Source organism: Peromyscus californicus, unplaced genomic scaffold (assembly GCF_007827085.1).
Source record: "Peromyscus californicus insignis strain IS unplaced genomic scaffold, ASM782708v3 Scaffold_19__1_contigs__length_69161282, whole genome shotgun sequence".
Lineage (NCBI taxonomy): Eukaryota > Metazoa > Chordata > Mammalia > Rodentia > Cricetidae > Peromyscus > Peromyscus californicus.
In genome coordinates, this window is record NW_026294491.1 from 7549833 (window position 1) to 7574633 (window position 24801).

General features: G+C 44.8%; 1 protein-coding gene across 1 annotated transcript in view; it reads left to right on the forward strand.

The window, feature by feature from the left end:
* Dnah8 (dynein axonemal heavy chain 8) overlaps window positions 1–24801 on the forward strand; it is a 227096-nt gene that overhangs the window by 128530 nt on the left and 73765 nt on the right. The window contains exons 65-74 of the mRNA XM_052744492.1: window positions 1095–1262; window positions 3452–3667; window positions 6487–6624; window positions 8355–8482; window positions 9341–9512; window positions 11259–11414; window positions 13930–14085; window positions 17829–18011; window positions 21612–21717; window positions 24128–24380. Of these exons, the coding sequence (XP_052600452.1) occupies window positions 1095–1262; window positions 3452–3667; window positions 6487–6624; window positions 8355–8482; window positions 9341–9512; window positions 11259–11414; window positions 13930–14085; window positions 17829–18011; window positions 21612–21717; window positions 24128–24380 (1676 nt within the window). The remainder of the gene's footprint in view (window positions 1–1094; window positions 1263–3451; window positions 3668–6486; window positions 6625–8354; window positions 8483–9340; window positions 9513–11258; window positions 11415–13929; window positions 14086–17828; window positions 18012–21611; window positions 21718–24127; window positions 24381–24801) is intronic.

Consider the following 24801-nt stretch of genomic DNA (forward strand, 5'->3'; position numbering starts at 1 on the left):
TTCCTTATCTTGGAGGTCAGGTGTATTAGTTACTTTTCTGTTGCTGTGTTGAAACACCATGACTGAGGCAACTTATAAAAGAAAGAGTTTGTATTTTATAAGTTTAAATTGGGTTTGTAGTCCCAGAGGGCTAGAGTCCGTGGCAGGCAGCTGTGGCAGCGGCTGAGATCTACCACACCAGTCCACAAACAGGAAGCAGAGAGCACATCGGGAATGCTCTGAGTCTTTTGAAACTTCAAAGCCTGACCCCAAGAACGTACCTCCTCCAACGAATCCTTCCCAAACTGTTCAGACCAACTGGGGACCAAGTATTCAAGCATGTGAGCGTATGGGGACCATTTTCATTCAAACCACCACATCAGGCAATGTCTTCATGTAAATACAGCTCACAGCTCCTACGTGTATTTTCATAAGCCTTCTACTGTAATAATTTTTCTTGTTTTCATGGAGTTTCACCCCCTTCCAGAGACAGGACAGCCCTAAAAATGAAAACTAAAAGGAAGATTTCTGTTATTCAGGGCTTTGTCTGCTTTCTCTTTAAAAGTATTTTTTCTTCATCTTCATCGTGTGTGTTGTGTGCATATGTACATATTTGTAGTGTACATACATATGTGTGCATAGGTATGTTTGGAGAGCAGAATTTGACATCACATGTCTTACTCTGTCACTCTCCACCTTATTTTTTGCGGCAGGGTCTCTCACTGAACCTGGGGCTGATCCGGTTAGATTAGCTGGCCAACAAGCCCCTGAGATCCTCCCCATTGCTAGGATGTAAGCTGTCTAAATGCTGCATACCAATTATGTTAGCGGAGGTCTGGGCAGTGGGCAGTGAGTGATTGATCCTGGAAGTCAATCAATGTGAGGGGCAGCAGAGCAGGAATAAAGGCCGATAAACAGAAACCTGAACCTAACCATGAAGGAGCCATTATGCAGAAACCTTAGAATTTGATCCCTTGAGGAGATAATGTTAGGAACTGGAAGATGAAATATGTTTTGATTGTTTTCTGCTTTAATTGTTTAGAAGTATTAGGTTTCCATATATAAGTCTGTTAATACCACTCAGGAAAAAAATTTGTTCCTGTTCCCCGCTGCAGACCATCAAACCAAATGACATTGCCACGGTCAGGAAGCTCGCCAAACCACCTCATCTGATTATGAGAATCATGGACTGTGTGCTGTTACTATTCCAAAAGAAAATCGACCCTGTTACCATGGACCCGGAAAAGCCTTGCTGCAAGCCCTCGTGGGGAGAGTCACTAAAGGTAAGAAAAGCCTTTGGAAGTCTCGTGAGGTGCATCAGATGTCCCAGGACATGAAGAATCAGCCAGACAGGATGGCACATTGCAACCAGCTGCCATGTATTCAAGAGTGAATCTTCAACTTCACGTTATTCAGTATTTTCTCCATCACTGTCATACAAAACCTGTGATAATCACTTTATAAAAAGGAAAGGTTTATGGTTGAAGTACATGGCAGAGGAAACTACTTAACTGAAGCAGGAAGTAAAAGGAAGAAGAGGAGGGGTTGGGGTTCTGGTATCACTTTCTGGTGGTTGGAATGGGAAGGGCTGGAGTTCTAATATCCTTTGTTTCTTGAATGTGAAATGTGCTCCACAGGCCGATACATTTGAATACTTGGTGCCAAACTGGTAGCTCTGTCTTGAAAAGTCATGTAGACTTTAGGAAGTGGAGCCTTGCTAGAGGAGGTAGGGGCACTGGAGGTGGGCCTTGAGGCTGGTCCCACTTCCCAAGTGCTCTGTGCTTTCTGTTCCGCCAAGATGCAAGAATCTGAGGTGTCCCAACTGCACACTCCTGACACCATGGAGCCCATGGCTGCCATGCCTTCCTCTTCAATGACAGATCAACTGTACCACACCCTGCAAACTATGAACCATGACAAACCGTTTCTGTCCTTAAGATGCCTTCATCATGCATTTTGTCACAGAAATAGACAGTAACTAGTACACCTTCCAGAGCCGTAACTCCACCATCTAACTTCCTCTTACTAGCTCCTCCCACTAAAGGTTCTACCATCTCCTAATAGCACCATCATTATGGGACAAAGCCTTCTGGATATGGGTCTGTGGCGGTTTGAGTAAGAATGACACCCATAGGCCTGTCTATTTGAATGCTTCATCACCAGGGAGTGGAACTGTTTAGAAGGATTAGGAGGTGTGGCCTTGTTGGAGGAGGTGTGTCACTGGAGATTGGTTGGGGTTTCAAATGTCCGTGCCAGGCCCAGACTCTTTCTCTGGCTGCCTGTGGATCAGGATGTTGCTCTCAACTACTTCTCTAGCACCGCGCCTGCCTGCCGCCATGCTTCCTGTCATGCTGATAGCCCTCTGAAACTGTAATCAAGCCCCCAATTAAATGCTTTCTTTCATGAGTTGCCCTGGTCATGGTGTCTCTTCATAGCAATAGGACAGTGACCAAGACAGGGTCTTTTTTTTTTAAAAATATTTTTTTATTTCTATGTGTTTTGCCTTCATGTATGTCTGTGCATCATGTGCATGCGTGGTGCCCACACAGGTCAGAAGAGGGGGTCAGACACTTTGGAGTTATGGAGGTTGTGAGTCACCATGTGGGTACTAGAAACAGAACCCAGGTTCTCTGCAAGAATAACAGGTGTTCTTACCCCTGGAGCCATCTCTCCAGCCTCCTAACATATGGGTCTTTGAGGAGTATTCAAGATTCCAACTTACAACACTATATCACTCAAAATGTACACAGAGATATTTTGAGGTTCAAAGCCCTTTAAAAAAATGAAATATGCCGAGAACCAGTGGCATATTAACCAGCTTGGTGTCAGTACAGCCCCATATCCAGAAGGTGGTCTTTAAAGTTGGTGGTATTTAGACACATTTACTGCACAGGAATGTGGATTTTCCTCTCTTTCTCTCTCTGTCTTACTATGAAATTAGAAAAAAAAAGATCAGTCTACTGGTTTAGGCTGGCTATTGCCAGTAGAATAGGTTAGTTGGTTGGTATGTTTAGAGTCAGTTGATGCTTACCTCTTTGGAAAAAAAATCAGTTGATGACTTACTTTTCTGTTTCTGTGATAAGACACCATGACCATGGCAGCTTATATAGAAGAAAGGGTTTATTTGGAGCTTACAGTTTCAGATCCTCATGGTGGGGAGCATGGCGGCAGGCAGGCAGGAATGGCACTGGAGCAGTCGCTGAGCGCTCACATCTTGAGATACAGCCACCAGGCAGAGACCGATTGAGAATGATGTGGGCCTTTAAAACCTCAAAGCCTGCCCCCAGTGACACACCTCTTCGATAAGGCCACACCTCCTAATCCTTTCCAAACAGTTCCATCGACCAGGGACCGAGTGCTCAAATATATGAGCCATTTTCATTCAAACTACCACAGTTGAGAAGTTCATCCCAATGCAGGAAGGCAGGATTTCTTTTTCTGAGGCCTGAGAGATTGCCATGCTCTCTTGCAGCTGATGAGTGCTACAGGGTTCCTGTGGAGCCTGCAGCAATTCCCCAAGGACACCATCAATGAGGAGACTGTTGAATTACTGCAGCCCTATTTTAACATGGATGATTACACTTTTGAAAGTGCCAAAAAAGTCTGTGGGAATGTGGCCGGCTTGCTGTCCTGGACACTTGCTATGGCAATATTTTATGGCATCAACAGGGAGGTGTTGCCTCTGAAGGTAAATTTCCCTCCACCCTGTAAATCAGTGCTTGGTAAAATCAATCGTAAGAATTACTGTTAGCAGGCAGACTGTGATTTAGACCAATAGAGGCAAATGCTTCTGTAACCATGTTTTAATTTTATTATTTATTTAGTCGTTTAGTTTTGCAATTTTGTAAATTTTTTGTTCCCTGGCTGGCCTGGTGCTAGCTATGTAGACCATGCTGCCCTGATGCTCCCAGAGCTCTGCCCGCCTGTGCTTCCCACTTGGATTAATCCCACTGGGAGTAAAGTCATACACCACTGTGCCTGTTTTTTTTTTTCATGTCCTTTCAAAGTTTCTCTCTCTCTCTCTCTCTCTCTCTCTCTCTCTCTCTCTCTCTCTCTCTCCCTTCCTTCCTTCCTTCCTTCCTTCCTTCTCTCTCTCTCTCTCTCTCTCTCTCTCTCTCTCTCTCTCTCTCTTTCTTTCCTTTTTAAAAAAATATCTGGTGCATGCTTCTTGGCAATGCAGGCAACAAAAACTAACTTGTTCGCTTCAACAGAAAATTAATTTGTTCGGAATAATAATCAAAGTGCCATAAAGGCCAACTTGGCAGGTCTTTGAACGTTCAGAGTTTGGGGACTGAGTTTGCTCATGGCATTCCAAACTAAGTTTACGGAAGTTCAGATCAGCACCTGGAAATGTACCCTGATCTCCGACACTGCATGAAGACCCGTTGTGAAGTGTAACATAAATAACCAGAGTTGCTTGTGGAAGGAGAAAAGTCAGGGATCGGGAGATGGCTCCCCCAGTAAGGGCTTGCTTTGCAAGCATAAAGACTGAAATTCGATCCCTAGAACACATGTGAGGAAAAGTGGGGTAGCTGTAATTCCTGGGGTTCTGTGGCCAGTCAGTGTAGCTGAATGGGTAAGTTCTGAGTAAGGAGTGAGAAACCAGATTTCAAAAGACAAGATGGATGACCCCCGAAGAATAACACCTGAGGTGATCTCTTGCCTCACCTACACATATTCACACACACACACACACACACACACACACACACACACACACACACACACGGGGTTAAGAGGGAAGTTGTTGTGGTCCAAACTCAACACCAGCAGTGCTTCTCTTCACTAGGAGGAAACGGACATTCTCAGGGATGCAGTCAAAGCATTGGACAGGAGCCACCCCCAACATATATACATCCACACACATGCTGTTTGCACCCAGTCAGGGCGTCTTCCGTGTCTGAGGGGACAAAAATCACCCTCAGGGATTCAATGATGCATAAAATATCCCACCATACCCCCAGGGCTCAAACTCGACCCCTGCACCCCCACTAAGCTGAAAGAGTTGTAATTGTTCTGTGGCTAGAAAATGGGTGTGCAAGCATGACGTTGCCTTTCTTCACTAGAAGACTTTTAAGACATGACTGCCTCTTTAAGCTCGACAGAATTTAAGCTTAAATTCTGAATGAAATAGAAAATAAAGTTTTAATAGAGGGAAATGATGAGAAAACAGCAAATATGCCCCAAATGAAGATACCAAATGAAAACTTACTAGAAATTTAGAATTCAGAGTAAAGGCTCATAAGAACAAAGGTTTTTTTTTTAATTAATAAAAAATATGATCCATAGTGAAGATCCAATTATAATGCTTCATGAAAGAAATAAGATAGTGTTGAATTAAATAAAACATAAAAAGGCATGAAAATCCATTTGTATCTTAAGTGGGAACCAACAAAAACACCCTGGTGGCTTGAGACTGTGGCACATGCCATTGGGTCTTGACAGATCTAGGGGTCAGAACCAGCTTCACGTGGTCTATATAATAAGAACCTGCCTAAATAAATAAGCAAACAAGTAAACAAGAAACAAAATGAGATGTTTATCAAAGAACTTCTACCCCAGAGAGCTCTGGCTATATATTAATGATTAATTATTTTAAAGCTACAAGAAACAGATAATTACCATGTTGTAGGATTTGGGGGAAAAAAAAGCCCAAAACTACTGCAGTAATATTTATCCTTGTATCATTTTTAAGAATTAAAAACCAGAGAGAGGAAGAATATGTATAAATGTAGGGGAATATTAATAAATTAAAATGCATTCAAATGGTATAACATCATAAAATCGTATCATCAGTTGAAAAAGCATTTTTTTTTTCTGAGACAGGGTTTCTCTGTGTAGTTTTGGTGCCCGTCCTTGATCTCGCTCTGTAGACCAGACTGGCCTTGAACTCACAGAGATCTGCCTGGCTCTCCCTCCCGAGTGCTGGGATTAAAAGGCATGCGCCACCATTGCCTGACTGAAAGAACATTTTAAGGGTAGGTGGCTCAGCTGTTAAGAGTGCTGGATACTATTTCAGAGGACCTGGGTTTGATTCTCAGCACCTACATGATGGCTCACAACCTCAGTTCCAAGGGCTCCAGTGCCCTCTTCTCAGACATGCATGTAGGCAAAACACCCAAACACATAATGATTTTTTTATTTAAAAGTATTTTAGGGATGTGGGGCGAGGATTAGGGTCTACTAAGGGAAAAGAATAAAAATGTCCTTTAGTACCTTCTTAACACAATACTTATATCTAAGAAAAATCAAGGTTTTTTTATTCCTTTGCATTGTTGCATTTTCTGTGTTTTCCATAGTGAACATTAATAATTAAAAGGGAAAAAAATGAATAAAATATCCCCAAGACAGCCTGCCTCCCCAGTTGCAAACACTGAAACAGATGACCTCAGAAGTAGCATCCACTGCAGAAATTCTGTGATTTATGTGGTATTTTACAAACTAAAGTCATGAATGTTTCATGGAGTTTGTGTGACTCTGTGTGGACCACTTGCCCTTCTTCCTAAGGCAAACCTGGCCAAGCAGGAAGGCCGCCTGGCTGTGGCCAACGCAGAGCTGGGGAAGGCCCAGGCCCTGCTGGACGAGAAGCAGGCTGAGCTGGATAAGGTGCAGGCCAAATTCGACGCTGCGATGAACGAGAAAATGGTGAGTGACCAGAGGGGTGAACTGAGGCTCTACAGAGGGAGCATCATTTGCATTTCAACTAAGGGCAGTTTTTAAGCTTATACATAAAAATGCGGACATGCTTGATGGGTACCATGTGATGTTTCACTACGTGTGTACATGGGATAACGTTTAAATCAGGGCACACACTTATCTCAGGTATTTTCGTTTTTCACATAGCATCTTTCCTTTCATATGTGGAACCTATCTGTGTATCTCCTGCTACCCGATCTTACATCCATCTCTCTCTATCTATCCACTCATATCTATTATATCTATTCATCTATCTGTCTGTCTGTCTATCTACCTACCTACCTATGTATCTTTCTGTGTATCTATCTATTTATATATATATATATATATATATATATATATATATATATATATATATATATATCATCTGTTTATCTCTATCTATCTATCTATCTATCTATCAATCAATCATCTATCTGTATCTATCTATCCACACAAATACGCATCTATGTCTATCTGAATATCTCTTTATCCATCCATTTCTATCTGTCTATCTATCTATCTACCTACCTATCTATCCATCTATCATCTATCATCTATTTATAAATGACATAAATGCAGAAGGGAAACTTGGGGTTAAGGGAGGAACAGAACCATCAAAAGGGGAGGGATAACCACAGGGGAATGGATATGAGCAGAATACAATTATACGCATGTATGGAAATGTCATAATGGTAGCACGAATCTGGATTGCTCTTAACAATAAAAACCTGGAGCCAAGTATCGGGGTAAGTGCTGAAAAATCAGTAAAGGAGCCAGCCATTAGAAAGATTTCTTACCTCTACCAAATCCTCAGCTTGAAAAGGAGCTGAGCTACTATCTCCTCCTGCCTTATATTCCTCTCTCTGCCCAGCCATATCGCTTCCTGTCTCCACCTCCCTAGTGCTGGGATTAAAGGCTTGAGATCCCAAGGGCTGGGATCAAAGGTATGTGCCACCACTGCCTGGCTCTGTTTCTCTTTTAAACTGGATCAATTTTGTGTAGCTCAGAGTGGCCTTGAATTCACAGAGATCCGTCTGCCTCTACCTCCTGAGTGCTGGGATTAAAGGTGTGTGAAACCACTGCCTGGCCTCTAAGGCTAACTAGTGGCTTAGCTCTGATCTTCAAGCAAGCTTTATTTGTTAGATCACAAACAAAATATCACCAAGCATAATGAGACCCATTATTTTACATACTGACCAAAAAATTAAGGAATAGCATCATTTTTACCTTTATTGTTTTCTGGAAAATATTTAATAAAAATACTACTTTAATTTATGCAATTTCAGAGTCTTTTTATAAAATTTCCTCGTTTAATTTTTATGTAATTAATTGTTAATTTTAAAGACAGAGTTTTATGCACTCCACTTTTTCTCCACTCAGCCTGACCAAAGACGGTCTTCAACCTCTGATCCTTCTGGACCCCGACCTGTGGGGTGCTGGGATCATAGGCAAGCATTCTATTAACTGAGCTACATCCCCTGCCCTTTTTACATATGTCTTTGAAATTTTACAAGGTTAAAAAAAAACAAACCTCTGTCTCATGAATGAATGATCAGATTGTAATTCATATGTCACTGTATTACTTTCTAACTACATTTATTTTGCAAACTGAGAAGTTCCTCCATGTAGTTTTATGTGTGAACAAGACATACCCCTGCTCAAGTGTTGTCTGAGCCCTTTCTCATTTCCAAGTGCAGGATCTACTCAACGATGCGGACATGTGTAGGAAGAAGATGCAGGCGGCCTCCACACTCATTGATGGGCTGAGTGGAGAAAAAGTCCGGTGGACCCAGCAAAGCAAAGAGTTCAGAGCTCAGATTAATAGGTAGGAGTTGAGTTTTAGTCTTTGTGGGCTTCCTTCTTAGCCATCACTCCCCTGACACCTCTCTGTGATATTGAGACCTAAAATCTACACTATCCACACTTCTCTGAATCCCCCAAGGGCTGCAAACACCTTTGAAGTAGAAAGCAAAGGCCCTTCCACGCAGCTCTGCGGTGTGAGTTCCTAGCAGGAGGCACACCTCATGATGTTTGAGCTCACCAGGACCGCCCGACACTCCTCTGGTTTCCTGGGCTTAAGGATTTTGAATGGGTGCACTGGTCAGGGGAGAAGGGCTTGCCTTGCAAAGATGTGGAAAGGCCAGTATGGTGTGGTGCACATCTGGAATCCTAGAACTAGGAGAGGGAAGAGACAAGTGGATCCCTGGGACTCACAGGTCACCTAGACAGCCCCAAGCCAAAAAAAAAAAAAAAACCCTGTCTCAAAAAACAAGGTGTGTGTAGGGGTTGGCACCTAAGCAATGACATCTGACGTCGACCTCTGGCCTATGTACATGTGTACTTGCTTGCGTGTGCACGCACATATATATGCACGTACACACATACACACATACACACAGGTTCCTGCACACATGAATGTATACACGTATACACAAAGTATTTGTCTAAGACAGACTGTGAACAGACTGTGCAATTGGAAGAAGGCATGGTCCACGCTTCAGGAAAGAGCCTGCTTGTGTCTCCCTGACCCACCCAAGTGTGACCCCCTCCTACAGTCCTTCCATGTCAGGGGCAAAGAAAGCCCGTGCCACATACCCTGTGGCAAAGCCAGTCTGCACCGTGGCTCCTTCCGGGGACTTACTCTGAGGAGCGGGCTTCTGCAGCTGCCTTGTCTCCTTCACAGGCTCGTAGGTGATGTTCTGCTCTGCACGGGCTTCCTCTCCTACCTGGGGCCTTTCAATCAGATCTTCAGGAACTACTTGCTGAAGGACCAGTGGGAGTTAGAGATGAAATCGCGGAAAATCCCCTTCACCGAAAACCTGAATCTCATCGCCATGCTGGTGGACCCTCCCACGGTAAGTTTGGCTTTTCTTCGTAATGTTAGAATGTCAGCCTGGTTTTAATTCTCACCGTCAACAGAAAGTCAAAGAAGGTCTGTTTTAGTTTCCTGTAATTGAAAAACTTTATTTCCACTACTTAAGATGGCTTAAATGACTTTCCATTATTTAAAATGTTAACTCGGTTAGGCTCTCTTTCAGAGGTTTGAGGCAAAGGCAGTCACTGCCTAGGTATTAAAGCGTATTATGTATGTGAATATAATATATATATATATAAGGTATTATGTATATAATATATATTATATATTATAGTGTATCAGTTCCTCATTGCTGTGAAAAAATAACCTAAGAAAAACAAGGAAAGGAGGAAGGGTCTATTTCGGCTTACAGTTGGAGGGTACAGTCCGTCATGACAGGGGACACCATGGTGGCGGGAGTGTGAGGCGGCTGGTCACATGGTCAGGAAGCAGCGGGGGGGGGGGGGGGGGGGAGGCTAGTGCAAAGCTTACTTTCTCCTTTTTGTTCAGTGGCAGCGGGGCGGGGGGGTGGGGGACCCACCCCCAATCCATTGGATGAATGATGTCACTCATGTTCCCACTGGGTCTTCCCTCCTCAGTGGAACCTCTCAGAGGCCTTCACAGGGAGCCCAGAAGTGTGTCTCCTAGGTGATCACAAACCCAGTAGACCGGCACTCGAGAGTAGCCATGGCGGATAGCTGACACCCTAACATGCTCTGGTACCCATGGCTAAGGGCATGCCCGACTTGCTGGGATTTTAATGCCAACGTCAGTTTTCCAACACAACCTGCCAAGTTCCTGTGGTCCTAAGTACTTTCCAGGCAATTTGTATTCAAATCAACTTGCATTTCGGCTTTGCAAATAGGCACCAGTGGCTGCTTCCTGGGGGGAGGCAATGCTTTGAGTTTCCCGTGTTCTGTATTTAAAGGCTGAAGAGTAGATTTTAGTTCAAACAATGTTAGACTCACCCTTACAGGGAGTAGATTATGTACAGGAGATACACTGGGCACTCTGAGGCAAGGCGGGGCCAGGTAGTCCTCATTAATCTGGGTCTTGGGGGGAGGTCCTAGGGGGTCATTTAGCAAAGGTGGACACTGGTTGGTTTACCAGATCTCTAGAGATTTTATTGACCATGATGTAATCCCATCTAAATTTGGGGAAGGAAATAGTCATACTTACATTGCTGAACTGCCAACTGTGCAGTTACCTCCCATAGCCTTGTGGGCAGAACCAAAGGCCCAGGAGAGAAGAAGCGCTGGGGCCTGGGGGCTGCCTTCTTCTCTGACATTGGCTTACTTTCATAATCTCCTCTGGAAGTAGAAAAAACAGTGGACAGCCTAAGAGGACAAACCTAGCTTTATCCATTAGACTGGGGACCCAAGATTGGGTCTCAGCACCCATGTCAGGAGGCTCACAGTCTTTGTAACTCCAGGTCCAGGGGAAATAAACTCCCTCTTCTGACCTCTGCAAGCTGTGTACTCACATGTACAAAACTATCCCCCACATGTACAAATACGCAAATAAAAACATAGAAGATACATATTTCAGTTTGCTTTCTAAACAACTTGGCATCACTTGGTCCACATTTGCAGGTTGGTTTGGGTCCCTCCCCTCCCCACTCCCCGTTACCGTTTGCACAGTCCCGAGGAGGAAACACGTTCAAATTATTTCCATTATAAGCGCTCAACTTACTAATGAGCACGTTCCTGCTCTTTGAATGGACACATCCCCATTTCCTCTTCTTCAGATTGGCGAGTGGGGCCTGCAGGGATTACCCGGAGACGACTTATCGATTCAGAATGGCATCATTGTGACAAAGGCCACCAGATACCCTCTCCTCATCGATCCGCAGACCCAGGGGAAAACGTGGATTAAATCAAAGGAAAAAGAAAACGACTTGCAGGTCCGTCTGATCCAGCGTGTGCCTGAACCGTCACGTCCTCTCCACGTCTCGGCAGACTCTGCCACTCGTGAGCTTGTCATGGCTTGCTGTCGCTGTAGTGGCTACTTGAGATAAGCCAGTTTATAATGAGAAAGGGTTCGTTGGGACTCGCAGTTTGGAAGCATTGGGTCCGTTACTGGTCAGTTCAGTCGCTTTGAGGGTGAGGCAGCAGCACATCATGGCGGCGGTGTGTGACCGTCCTAGTCACCGTGGCCAGAATGCAGAAGAGGAGAAAGAGACAAGGGCTGTGGTGTTTCTGTGGCCTGTAAAGGCATGGCCTGGTGACATAAGCTAATCGCTCTATACTCTGCCTCTTACTGTTTCTTTCCTACATCTTCCGGCAGCTCCAAGATGGAATCAAGTCTTTAAGAACACTTTGAGACCATTCTAGATGTAAACTCTAATGTCACTTTTCTGGCCAGCATTTGCTCTTTTGTCCTCTTGTGCATCAGCATTTGGGGCAACGGCTCTGACGATGCCGTTTCTTTTGTATCCTTTTTGTTTATTTGCTCACTTGTTTTTAGGGTCAGGGTCTCTCGGATCCCATGCTGGCCCTCAGTCTTACTTACTATGCGATCAAGGATGACTTTGAACTCCTGATCCCCCTGCCTCTACCTCTCCCCTCTCTTTCCATCCTTGATCTCACTCTCCCTATTTCTCTTTGCTTCCTGGCATCATTACTGTGGCCAGTGGAGAATGTGGCTTTTGTTCTGGACTTTGCTTTTGGTCTAATAGGAAGGCCGCAGACATAGTGTCCCCTCAGTTGATTTCTGCAGGGGTAACCCAGGTACTGGCACCGTACAATGCACCCATGCCCAGCATTGCCTATAGAGCCTAATATGGTGTTAATTTTAAATGGGTTAGACAAGGCTAGGATTACAACTTTCCTGGCTCCTTTGGGATCATGTTACTATTGGTCAGCTAGCGATATGGACTGTTCAGTGTTTCCTAGATCCTGTTCCCAGAATTCCTTATGCACCATGCATTTTTAAAGCGCATTACTTGTGTGTGTGTGTGTGTGTGTCTGTGTGTGTCTGTGTGTATCTATGTGTGCCACAGTGTACATATGGAGGGCAGAAGACAACATGCAAGACTTAGTCTCTCCCTCCACCGTGTGGGTTCCAGAGAGAGAACTCAGGTCATCAGGCTTGGCAGTAACCTGAGCCATCTCCTTGGCCTCAGTACATATATATGTATATGTATTGAGATGTGGTCTGACTTTTTGTAATTTTGCTTATATTATTTTTACTGATCAGAGTATTTTTTCTACACTGCTGGCCTCTCCACTTCCATCTCAGTCTTCATCAGTATTCCTTCAAAGCCTGTATCAGATGCTTGCTTCCTCAAGACTTCTCTGTGTCCCCAGCTGAACGTAGCCTGCCCCGAGGCCTGTGTGTGTTTTGCTTGCAGTTCTGTTCTGGACTCTGAGTCTGACTTGAATTACTGCTCTTTGCACATTTCTCTCTTTTATTTCTGCTGAACCATAAACTTCTTGCTGGTCATGTTTATGCTTTTCTCCATGTTTATGTTTTCGGCACAGCTCTTACACAGTGTAGCAATTCCAATATTTATTGAATGTAAATGAATTCATCAAAGTGTGCCATCACTACTGGGGAGATCACGTGACCATCTTGATAAATGTCGGGAGAGTGCTCGGCAACATCCAATCCCCATTCATGATAAAGCTGCCAGTAAACTAAGAAGGGTGGGGGGTCACCTCTAACCCCATAAAGAGTTTTTACAAGAAGCCTACAACCAAGAAGAGAGTTAACACTGAAATAGAGACCGATTGTCTTCTGAGTTCTGGGATAGACCCTTGGATTCTCCGTATATCACTTCTGACATTATCTTTTAAAGACTTATTTTCGTTTTGTTATGTTACATCTGTGTGTCCCATATGGATATGTGCATGTGAGTGGAGTACCTGCAGGGGCCAAAAAGAGCCTCAGATCCCTGGAGCTGGAGTTATATAAGCAGTTGTGAACTGTGCAATGTGTGCTGGGAACTGAACCCGGGTCCTCTAGAAGAGCAGCAAGCTCTCTTAACCCCTGAGGCATCTCTCCACCCCCTGACATTCTTAGATTTATTTATTATTTGTTACTTATCTGTTTCAGAGAAACCCAGGGAGGATAAATGAATATCATACATACTCATGACACCTTCCCTGCTGTTTGTGAGTGATTCTAGTTATACGATTTTAATAAGATGAGTGCTCGGGAGCCTCCATCTGCCAGGAGCTCTGGCAGTCCATCTGAGAGTGCCCCCTTTTCTTCTGGATCAGAGACCCTGCATCCTTGCCTCACCAGTCGGGACTCTCCACATTTGGAGAATTAACGTTTGCTTGTTGTTTTGATTTCGCTCACTGACATCGCCCTTTCCGTTCCCGGTCGGTCACCTGACAGAGGGCTTGCTTCCCACTTAGCAACTGGGACGTGGTGGGCAATGTTTAGAAGACTAAGGAGCCTTTTCTCTGCAGGTGACGTCTCTGAACCATAAGTATTTCCGCACACACTTGGAGGACTCCCTCTCCTTGGGTCGCCCACTTCTCATCGAGGACATTCGAGAGGAGCTGGACCCCGCTCTGGATAATGTACTCGAAAAGAACTTCATTAAATCGGGTACTGCTTTCAAGGTGAGTGCTCTGTAGAAGAGAAAGAACAGCGGTGGCAGCTTAGCCTCAGCACAGCGGTGGAGCCGTCTCCTTGGGGTGGTGATGTCTTGTATACTGGAAACCAGCATTTCCGGACGAGCTGTTTTCTCTAGGTGATGGCTTCTAGACACCAAACACTTATTTCATGTCTGTTCTTTTCCAAAGTGGTAGCTAATTACTTTCCTTTTTAAAACATATTTTAATTATGTGCATGTTTGTGTGTGGGTCTGTGCACGTGCAGATGCTCGCAAAGGCCAGAAGAGGGCGTCAGATCCCTTGGAATTGGAGTTAACGGTGGTTGTGAGCAGCCAGCATGTGAGTGTGGGAACTGAGCTTGGGTCCTCTGTAAGAACAGTATTGCTCTTAACCACTAAGCCATCTCCCCAGCTCCAGCTTTGTTTTACTTTGAGTTGATTTAATTCTTAATTGAAAAAATAATTGCACATATTTATGGGGTACAATGTATTGTGTTTGACAAAACTGCTGAAAGTTATTGAAATTTTACCTTTTCATGGATACATACAAATGAAACGTGCATATTGGTGGTTGCCATGCAATTCTGATTTCTTTCATTTTTTTGTAATATATTTTAAAAAAAAAAAACAAACCCAGAAGAGCAGTATCCTTGTCAGAATATTCAGTTGGTTGAAATGAAGTCACACATTAAGGAAACAGGTTTCTTATCTTAATAACAATATAATAGTGTTACATGGAAATTACATATATATTATATTAGCTGATACTAGAAAAGTGATTTTGCAAGCCAAATACATATACAAATTCAAGAAAACCTGCATCTCCTCACTGAAGGGAACAGCATTTTAATAAAGCCCATAGACATTGATTTATTCATTTCTGTGTTTATTAACTTTCAATCCAAACTCATTGACTTTGCTAGAAGCCCCGGGATTCTGTTCCCAACTGTTGATGATAACACAAATTGTTCTCAATATATGTGTCTCTTTTTTTAATTGGTCTCATTCTCTACTTTGAAGGTTCATTGGTTTTATTTCTTGATAAATGACAGCGTTTTAGATTCTATTATTTCACTTCCAGTTTGTTAAATTTCCTGACTACTAGGGAATAAGTGAAGAATGAGGATTTTCTCCTTAAACACAGATTTACCTAGTTTTTTTTTTTTTACAGTATGAGTTCTTTTCCCCCCATTTTCATGCCTGTGTGTGTGTGTGTGTGTGTGTGTGTGTGTGTGTGTGTGTGTGTAGAATGAATCATTCACCATCAGCCTTCCACTGTGTTCACTGAGGTCGGCTCTCAGAGTTCCCTAATGTGACTAGCCTCCCTAGCCAGCTTGCCCCGGGGAGTCTTTGCTTTCAGAGACTGGAATTACAATTACAAGCGGGTTGCCAGGCTCACCCAGCATTTTTCATGGGATCCAGAAATCCAAACTTCAGCCACCATGCTTTTATGACCAGCCATTAACTGTTGAACCGTCTCTCCAACCTCTGCAATGTGAATTCTTTTATTTACCATTTTAAAAATTCTTTCAACAAATGTATATGGAGCATTGATGATCTACTTAAGCCTGGTAGAGTGAATTTATTTTAATTGGGGAAAATGAATAAAATTTAGTCAATGTCCTCAAGAATTATTTTTGTTTTCCCATAAGATTACATAGAGTGGAAATTTTCTTTGCAAGAAAAGGGAGCTGAGGATAAAATCTTGGTGACTTCTTTGGCTATTGTGGGTTCACCTACAGTTTTGAGTCATTCTTCGAAGTGTTCAGTTGATGGGAGCTGGAGATATGGCTCAGCACCTGAGAGTCCACGCTGCTCTTCCAGGAGACCTGGGTTCAGTTCCCAGGGCCCACATAGCAGCTCACAACCATCTGTAACTCCAGTTTCAGGGGCTCTAATATCCTCTTCTGACCTCTGTGGTAACCAGGCATGCATGTGGCTGGCATACACACACACACACACACACACACACACACACACACACACACACACACAGGCAAAACACTCATACACAAAACATTTTTAAAAAACAGTCAGATGACAAATAGAGATTATATATATTCAAAGGGTACCATGTGGTGTCTTGCTGTTCATGTATATTGTCGACCACAGTCGAGTGAATGGATAACCCCCTTCAATGCCCACCTGTACAGTAGACATCTGGGTATGTTCACACTAGGAATGAAGGTTTGTGCTCTTTGGCCAGCCTTCCCCCCCCCCACACACCCAGCCCACCCAGTACCACCCTCCCCCTTCCCTTCACCAAATAACCTGTGTTGGATTCTCAGCTTCCAGGAGTTGCGCAGTTTTCGATTCCACATCTAAGGGTAAAATCACGCGTAGCGTTTGTCCTGCTGAGCCTGGCTGGTTTTGTAAACCTCATTTAATATGCCAAGGGAGGTGACAGAGCCTCCATCACTGAGGCCACTTACAGGCCTTGGATTCTGGTCCTCAGTTTGAGGATGTGGTGGAGGTTGTAGTTAAGGCACCCAGCCCATGTCCGATCAGGACGCGTTAGAAATTTAAGTCATTTTAAAATGTTATGGTTTCCACCTGGTTTTTTTTTTTTGAAAGATTTATTTATTTATTATGTATACATGAAGAGGGCATCAGATTTCATTACAGATAGTTGTGAGCCACCATGTGGTTGCTGGGAATTGAACTCAGGACCTCTGGAAGATCATCCAGTGCTCTTAACCATTGAGCCATCTCTCCAGCCCCATCCACCTGGTTTTTTAAGAAGTAAAAACGTTGTTTTTCAGTATACTACAAATAGTAGGGTTTAAGCTTAATATTATTTTTCTAGTATTTTTTTGAAAATTGTATTGACTCTGTTGTCAAATATGTTGGAGATATGACTGTGGAATGCAGAAAAGAAGTGATAATTTCTACAAAGTTCTGCAGTCAGATATAATGTCACCATCTAGGGGAAAATAAGAAAATTGGTGGGAGTGATAAATGCTGGAATTTTAAAGTCAGGTCTGAGACATGTCTAGATTTTCCTTTATTCCCTGTTGGGTTTGGATCAGTTTTTCTTTTGATTTGCTTTGGATGGTAGCTAAGAGCCTCTCCAGGCAGAACAAACTGGAGTTACTCTACGTTGGACAGGCTTTGTTATTTAAGATCCGTGATTAAAATTTCCCAACTCTCCTTCCCAGTTCACTCACATGTCAACAGCCTTGACCCCTGGGAAACCCGTTCCTATCTCAAATCCCCAGTGTTCTCCCCATCTTTCCAACTGTTTTCTTTCTTTCGGGTTAAACATTGGTATCCTTTTAAAAATTTAGATGAAAATTTTGTTTTAGAATTTTGTGCTTGAGTATTTACATCATTTTCCACCCTTCCCTCTCCCTGTTCTAGCATCTCCTGTGTCCTTCTCCATACTCTAGAGTCCATGACCTCTTCTTCAGTTATCCTTGTCACACACACACACACACACACACACACACACACACACACACGCACACACACGCACGCACCCACGGCACACACACCTACATGCAACCTACTGAGACCATTTAGTGCCACTCATATGTAATGTGCTTAGGGCTGATCACTTGGGATTGGATGAGTTATCAACGGCCTTGTCTCTCCCCCTCTCAGCAGCCATTCCTTGCCTGTAGCTTTTCCTCCAGAAGTGGGCCCCGTGAGATTTCTCCCATCCACGTTGGTATTTCGACTGGTATCATCGTGCAGGTCTTGTTTGGGCAACTTTAATCTGTTTTTAATTTTGCGTTTGAACTTGTGTAGGTGAAAGTCGGTGATAAGGAATGTGACATCATGGACACATTTAAACTTTACATCACCACGAAGTTACCGAATCCTGCCTTTACCCCCGAGATCAACGCCAAGACATCCGTCATTGATTTCACTGTCACCATGAAGGGACTTGAGAACCAGTTACTCAGGAGGGTCATTCTAACAGAGAAACAGGTAACTGCTCTCAGCGTAAAAGTTCTAACTCACAATAAGTGTTTGACATTGATTAGGAGGGTCGGTGAGATGGCTCAGCAGGTAAAGGGGCTTGCTACCAAGCCTGAAGACCTGAGTTCGATCCCTGGGACCCACATGGTGGAAGGAGGGGATCAACTCTTAGGTTGTTGCATGCCCCTTCCAATAAACAAACAAACAAATAAATAAGTGTAAAAAATAAAATAGGTTAGGATGTTGTTATAGCAAATATATGGAAAATAAAGGCCAATCATATTTCCTCGTGTTAGCATAAGAAAATATTTCTTTCTCAGTGGTAATTTCTATTAGAAAATTATATGATTCAGTTATCCTCCATCCCCAGATAACACACATACACACACACACACACACACACACACACACACACACACACACACCCCACTTCATGCTTCTCTTCTTATATCTTCAGGTATATTGATTCTGCACATTTTAATCCATAGTGCTGTGTATTGTCTGGAGACACCTGAAAAATTTAATAAAAACAATGATCCCAGAGAAAAGAAAATTCCCCTGGATGGCCATTACCCAACTGTTGGGATTTCAGATATTACAGTGTAATAATGTAATGATATAGGGAACAATATTTCAAATGAAATTTGCATTGGAGGGGGGGAAATCAATTAGGTATAACTAAGAGTATTGGTGAAGCAAAGAACACCTTAGGCCCGTAATATTTTAAGAGGTAGATATGAGACCAGTGTATCTTTTAAGATGTTCAGAAAACTCAGTTTTATGCACAAAATATATTTGCATATATTAGCTGTATTTGCATAAAGCACAAGATAGTTTACACTTACTTTGATATAATTCATTTTAGTTTTCAAGGAAAAGGCAAGGTGAGAGATAATATGAGCAAAGAGGCATAAAATGGGGGAGGAGACGTGAGGAAGAGAATGGCCGGGGAAGAGAGGGAAGGGGAAGCATGGGTAGAGGGCTGTGGAATGAGGAGGGAGACTCCAGGAGGTAAAGAGACATGGTACCAACTCTCCTTCATAAGCAAATAGCAACGGCATCCTCCTTGCTTACCTGGTCCCCCCAAGGGGCAGACCGTCCCAACCCCTAACCTTCCTTACACCTCCATCACCTCCCAGGCACACACGGTGTCAGTTGTTGAAAACAAGTCTCCTGCGGTCGCCCAGGTGCTGGTCTCTTTTGAATGTTTCTGGTTGGTATAGCGCTCCCATGAGGCGGTGTCACCTGACGGTCTCCACAGTGCCCCACATAACCTCTTCTTTAACTTGGATTCCTCTTTGAAATGCCCACTGGCATGCTTGGACCAGCCTGGCCGGAGAGCGCTGAAGACACACTGCCTAAGCAGTGTGTCCCCTCCTAACAGCCCTGCTCCGGAACCTCCAGAGGGCAGAGAGGATGAGGGTCCCCCTCCGTGACAACAGGTGCATTTCCCAAGGCCTCCTGGAAACTCCTCAGGAACTTCACATAGGCCCACTGTGCCAGGACACCTGACTGAGTGTGACTTCATTGTTTGGGTTTTCCTACATGTGTTTGTGTTCAGATGTGTGCACACATATGTGCATGTGAAGGGGTGTGTGTGTGTGTATGTGTTCATATATGTGCACATATGTGCATGTGAGGGTGTATGTTCATATATGCGTACACATGTGCATGTGAAGGCCAGAGACCAATGTCAGGTGTCTTCCTTGGTTATTCTGCTTCTTATTTTTTGAGACAGATTCCATCACTGAATCTGGAACTCACCAGTTAGGCCAGGCCAACTGTCCAGCAAGCCCCTGAGACTCCCACCCCCCCACCCCCGGTATCCTGTGCTCCAGCACCGCAGTTACTGGCACGCTCCACTGAGCCCAGCTTTCTACACAGGTGCTGGGGAACCCGGCCCCAAGTCCTCATGCCTGTGTAGCAGGCACTTGGCCAGCTCAGCCACCTGCCATCCCCAGAGATGATCATCTCAGTGCAAACAGCTCTTTAACTGGTCTCCCGCAAGCATAGCCACACTCCTCAGCACCCCAGCAAACCCCACAGTCTGTCTGCAGGACGGTGGGGACACTAGTCAGGGTTGGAGGACAGCCTGTGAGGTCCATCTCGGCAGTGAGGAGCCGTGTGTGGTACTGGGACACTCACTACACAGGGTCTCGCCTTGCCCAGATGCACAATCAGGGATGTGAGTGAAAGTCAGCACGTTGTTGGGTGAAGCCTCTGCTCTCAAGAATTTAAGTGCTCCTGCCTGTTAGATGCCACATTCTGGATGAAGATAACCTTTCGGCAGACTGATTGAAACCGTGGCAGACGTTTGACTCAGAGCTGGGCTGTAGCTTTTGATGGTCTGTTTGCTTTCAGAAGACTTCTCGAGTTAGTGGGGTTTCCGGAGCAGTTTTGCAAGGAGCGTTCTCAAGTTAGCGCTTTGATTTACCGTGAAATATAATGCTAAATGCAAAGTGTGATTTTGCATATAGATGAGGACAAACTGCAATGAGAGTGTCACAGAGGGCTAGGGTGTGGCTCAGTGGGTGGAGCACTTGCTCAGCCCGCACAAAACGATCAAGTGCAATGCGTAAACAGAGTGTGTGTGTGTGTGTGTGTGTGAGAGAGAGAGAGAGAGAGACAGAGAGAGAGAGAGAGAGAGAGAGCACAGGCCCGTGATCCCAGCACGAGGGAGGTGGGACCAGGAGAATCAAAAGTTCAAGGTCATCCTCAGCTCCATGGTGAGTTCAAGGCCAGCCTGGGCCCCAGGAGACCCTGCCTGAAGAACAACACACACACACACACACACACACACACACACACACACACACACACACACACACAAGAATATTGTTAACATTATTTTCATTTAGACTCTATTAATGTCAGATTTCTGGGATGTGGGGCCAGGGAGGTGGCTCTGGGGTTAAAGTACTTAGAGAGTTCAGATCCCCAGAAGTGCAGCACCTCCATGGTTGCCCACCCGCTGAGTAGCAAAACTAGCCACATCTGTGATCTCTGGGTTCAGTGAGAAACTTGGCTTCAGTGAAACTTTACGGTAGAAGAGCAATTCAGGGTGATCCCAAACATCAACCTTGCATGCACACCCACACACATGCACCAGCCACAGCACATGCAAAAACAAACATATGCACACATGCACACCCCTTCACGTATGTGAAGAAATGATAAGAAAAACGATGAATATTATTAAGGTCACTTTCATTTAGACTTTGCAAGAATGTCTGTCACTGTTAAACATGCTGGGCGTGAGAGAGGACTTTGACACTGCAGGAGGACAATGTCCTGGTTCTCAGGTTAGGAGTCAAGTCTCCAGGGATCTGAACTCAGGTTCTCATGATGGTCCACTAGGCAATTTACTGACTGGGCCGTCTCTCAGCCCCAGCACTATGACATGTTAGTGTCACTGGGCATCGTGCTCTCAATTATCCCAAGAAACAGAAATATAAATTGGTTTGACTGATGATAATCATTTTGTCCGTCATTCAAAACGCAGTTTTGTTTAGCCCTTTGCCGTTGCTGCTAGAACGCCGGCGAACCTGGTTTTCTGTAAGCCCCGGTGATGAGGAGTCCCAGGTTCGTCTGTTTGTGTCTTAATGACAGGAGCTGGAGTCGGAGAGGGTTAAGCTTCTGGAGGACGTCACCTTCAATAAGCGGAAAATGAAGGAGCTGGAGGATAATCTGCTGTATAAACTGAGCGCCACGAAAGGTACCGGGTCATTAAGAGGAGATCAAGCCACGGCTCCCCGGGAAGGAGTGTGTTTACTTGCACTCCCTTCAAGGCCACCGGTGACCACAGATGTGAGGAAATAGCCAACTTCCCGATGCAGAAGCAGGCGGGGTGGTTTCCGTGTAGACATTAAAGAAGCATCCCGGAGAATCTGATGTCTGAATTAGCAGCTGGAGTCAGCGGATGAGACTAGCACCATCTTGTCGATACAATCACCCTCTCCTGAGAAAAACAAGGGCTCCTGAGTGGGACCCAGGAGCTCATGATGGCCTCATTTGCTTGCCCAAAGGACACTCGTGTGTTCCATCTTTTTTATTTTTATGTTTTTTTTTTTATCAATCAATCAGCTCTTTCATTTAGCGTTGAAATGAAGTGACTATGATGGGTCACGTACAGCACATGCCATTTGTGTCAGGAAAACGTGGCTACCCAAGGGCCTGGCTCATCTCCGATGGCTCCCACTTAGAAGTCAAGGGTAGTGCCTCCTCTGGGTAGCCAGAATCATTATACCGCACCCCAGATGGAGGAGATGCCCTCTCTGTAATACACGGCAGAAAAAAGATTTTTCTGTGTAGACCTGTCATCCCAGCCCTTGGGAGGAGTACCCGAGGAAGGAGGATGGCTGAGGGCAGCCAGGGCTTCAGAGAAAGCACCAGGTCAGTCGGGGCTACCCGGCAAGATGTTGACTCTAAACAAACCAACCCCCAAATTTTATGCAAAGAAGAGAGACTCAGCAACACAGTAGCGTTCTTATAGACAAATCACAGCGGCCCAGTTCAATTCTCCCCTGAGGTGTGAGTCCATCCCCTTGTCACTTTAATCCCTGGATCGGAAGAAAACAAAACCTCAATGTCCTAGAATGATGATACCATTAGGAAGCCCTCAAGGCCAGGCATGGTGGCACATACCTGTAATCCCAGCTACTTAGGAGGCTGGAGCATAGGGATTGAGAATGTGAGACCAGCTTGGGGTATATTAATGAGAACTTGTCTCAAAACCTTAAAAAAGGAGCTATGATTCTGGCTATGGGATAGCATGGCCCAAACACACGTTACACACACACACACACACACACACACACACACCTACCCACATGCATGCCTACCATGAACTCAGCGGAAAGCAGGTCTTTGTTTCTCTGCTTTTGCTGGTGAAATTGGACATCTGTTGATGCAGTGACTTCTGCCTGTTCTGAATGCTAGCAAGTGGAGCCAAGGGCAAGTTCCCTTGTCTAGCTAAGAATGTTCTAGAGCAGGGCCTTCCTGCTGTAAGGCTAATGATGTTGGTCTCTCACCTTAGACATGGCATGTTAGCCAACGTCACTCAGCCTTTCTAGACACCTGTCAACCTCCCAGAACTTCCTGCTGCTGTTTGCAGATGTGGAGCCCATGAGCTTAACATGCCACCGATGCTTTCCCGTATCCTAACGGAACATGTTGTGATAAATGGGTTATTTCCATTAAGAACAATAGTGAAGGAAAACTGAAAATTAGATTGTTTTTTCTTGGTGAGACACTTCCACTATATCCCAGTTTATTCTTGTTAGAGGCATAGAGTTGGTTATACCTAACAAGGACTCTTTCACTCAAGAAGTGGGGAGAGAATGTCCCACTCATCTGTCAGCTCATCAGCCTGGGTACAGTGCATGCATCAGCTTGCACCCTCAGACACAGGATATATGACCGGCAGACACCTTGGGGAGAGTTGCCAAGGTGATAATAGGGTGAAAGTTGATCTCACAGGTGACGCTGATACCATTGGAGACATGTCGTTGTCTTAAAACATTTGAACCTATTGGGCAGGGGAGATGGTTCAGCCAATAATGTGCTTGACTTGTCAAGCAAGAGGATGGACCTGAGTTAAGTCCACCAGAATCCATATTTAAAAGGCCAGACGTGGTAGTACATGCATGTAACCTCAGCGTGGGGAGGTCGAGACAAGCAGATTTCTGAGCCTCACTGACCAGACATGGTAAGTCTCAGGCCAAGTGAGAGACCCTGTCTCAAAATACAAGGTGGTGGTGGGGGGGGGCAGACTCAGAGGGAACCACACCTGAGGTTGTCATGTACCTGCACACAAGTGAACGAGAACACACACACACACACACACACACACACACACACTTGCACGCACGTGTACACACACAATCAAAACAGAGATTGTCCTATTGTCTTTTGCTTCTGGTTTTCAGGTAGAGGAGGATGAAGAGCCCTCAGTGGGAATGTCGGAGGATTCAGGCTCTGAGTGGTGGTTGGGCCAGGGACCCTTTGGTGTGTTGAGTTCCTTCCTGTGGTCTCTGGGTGAGCCAGGTTAGACAATGGCGTTATGTCTGAAACGGCCCTCTTGTTCTTCGGTAAGTCCCTTCTGTGCCTGCTTCTTTGACGCTCAGGTTCCTTGGTGGACGACGAGTCTCTCATTGGTGTCCTGCGCATCACCAAGCAGACGGCAGCCGAAGTGAGCGAAAAGCTCCACGTGGCCGCAGAAACGGAGATCAAGATCAACACAGCTCAGGAGGAGTTCCGGCCTGCGGCCACCCGTGGCAGCATCCTTTATTTCCTCATCACAGAGATGAGCATGGTCAACATCATGTACCAGACCTCGCTGGCTCAGTTCCTGAAGTTATTCGACCAGTCCATGGCCAGGCAAGTCCTTCCCACCTTCCCCTTGGTCATTTCCAAAGTGGTAAGTTAAAGTTTTGTGTTGGAGGCCGGTGTGTGTGTGTGTGTGTGTGTGTGTGTTTGTGTGTGGTGTGTGGCTCAGTCTATGAAGTCTCTGCCACAGAAGCATGAAGACTTGAGTTCAGGCTATCAGCACCCACATAAATGACCTGGGCGTGGCAGTAGACGTCTGTAAACCCATGCTTGGAAATAGAACTGGATTTGGATCGCTGGAGCTCCCTGGCTAGCCAGTGTAGCCAATCAGTGAGCTCCAAGTCCAGTGAGAGACCCTGTCTCAAAAAATAAGGTGGGGACTAGAGAGATGGCCCAGTATTTAAGAACATTCTGTTCTTACAAAGGACTGGAGTTTGGTTCCCAGCACCCACATCTGGTGCTCACAACTCGC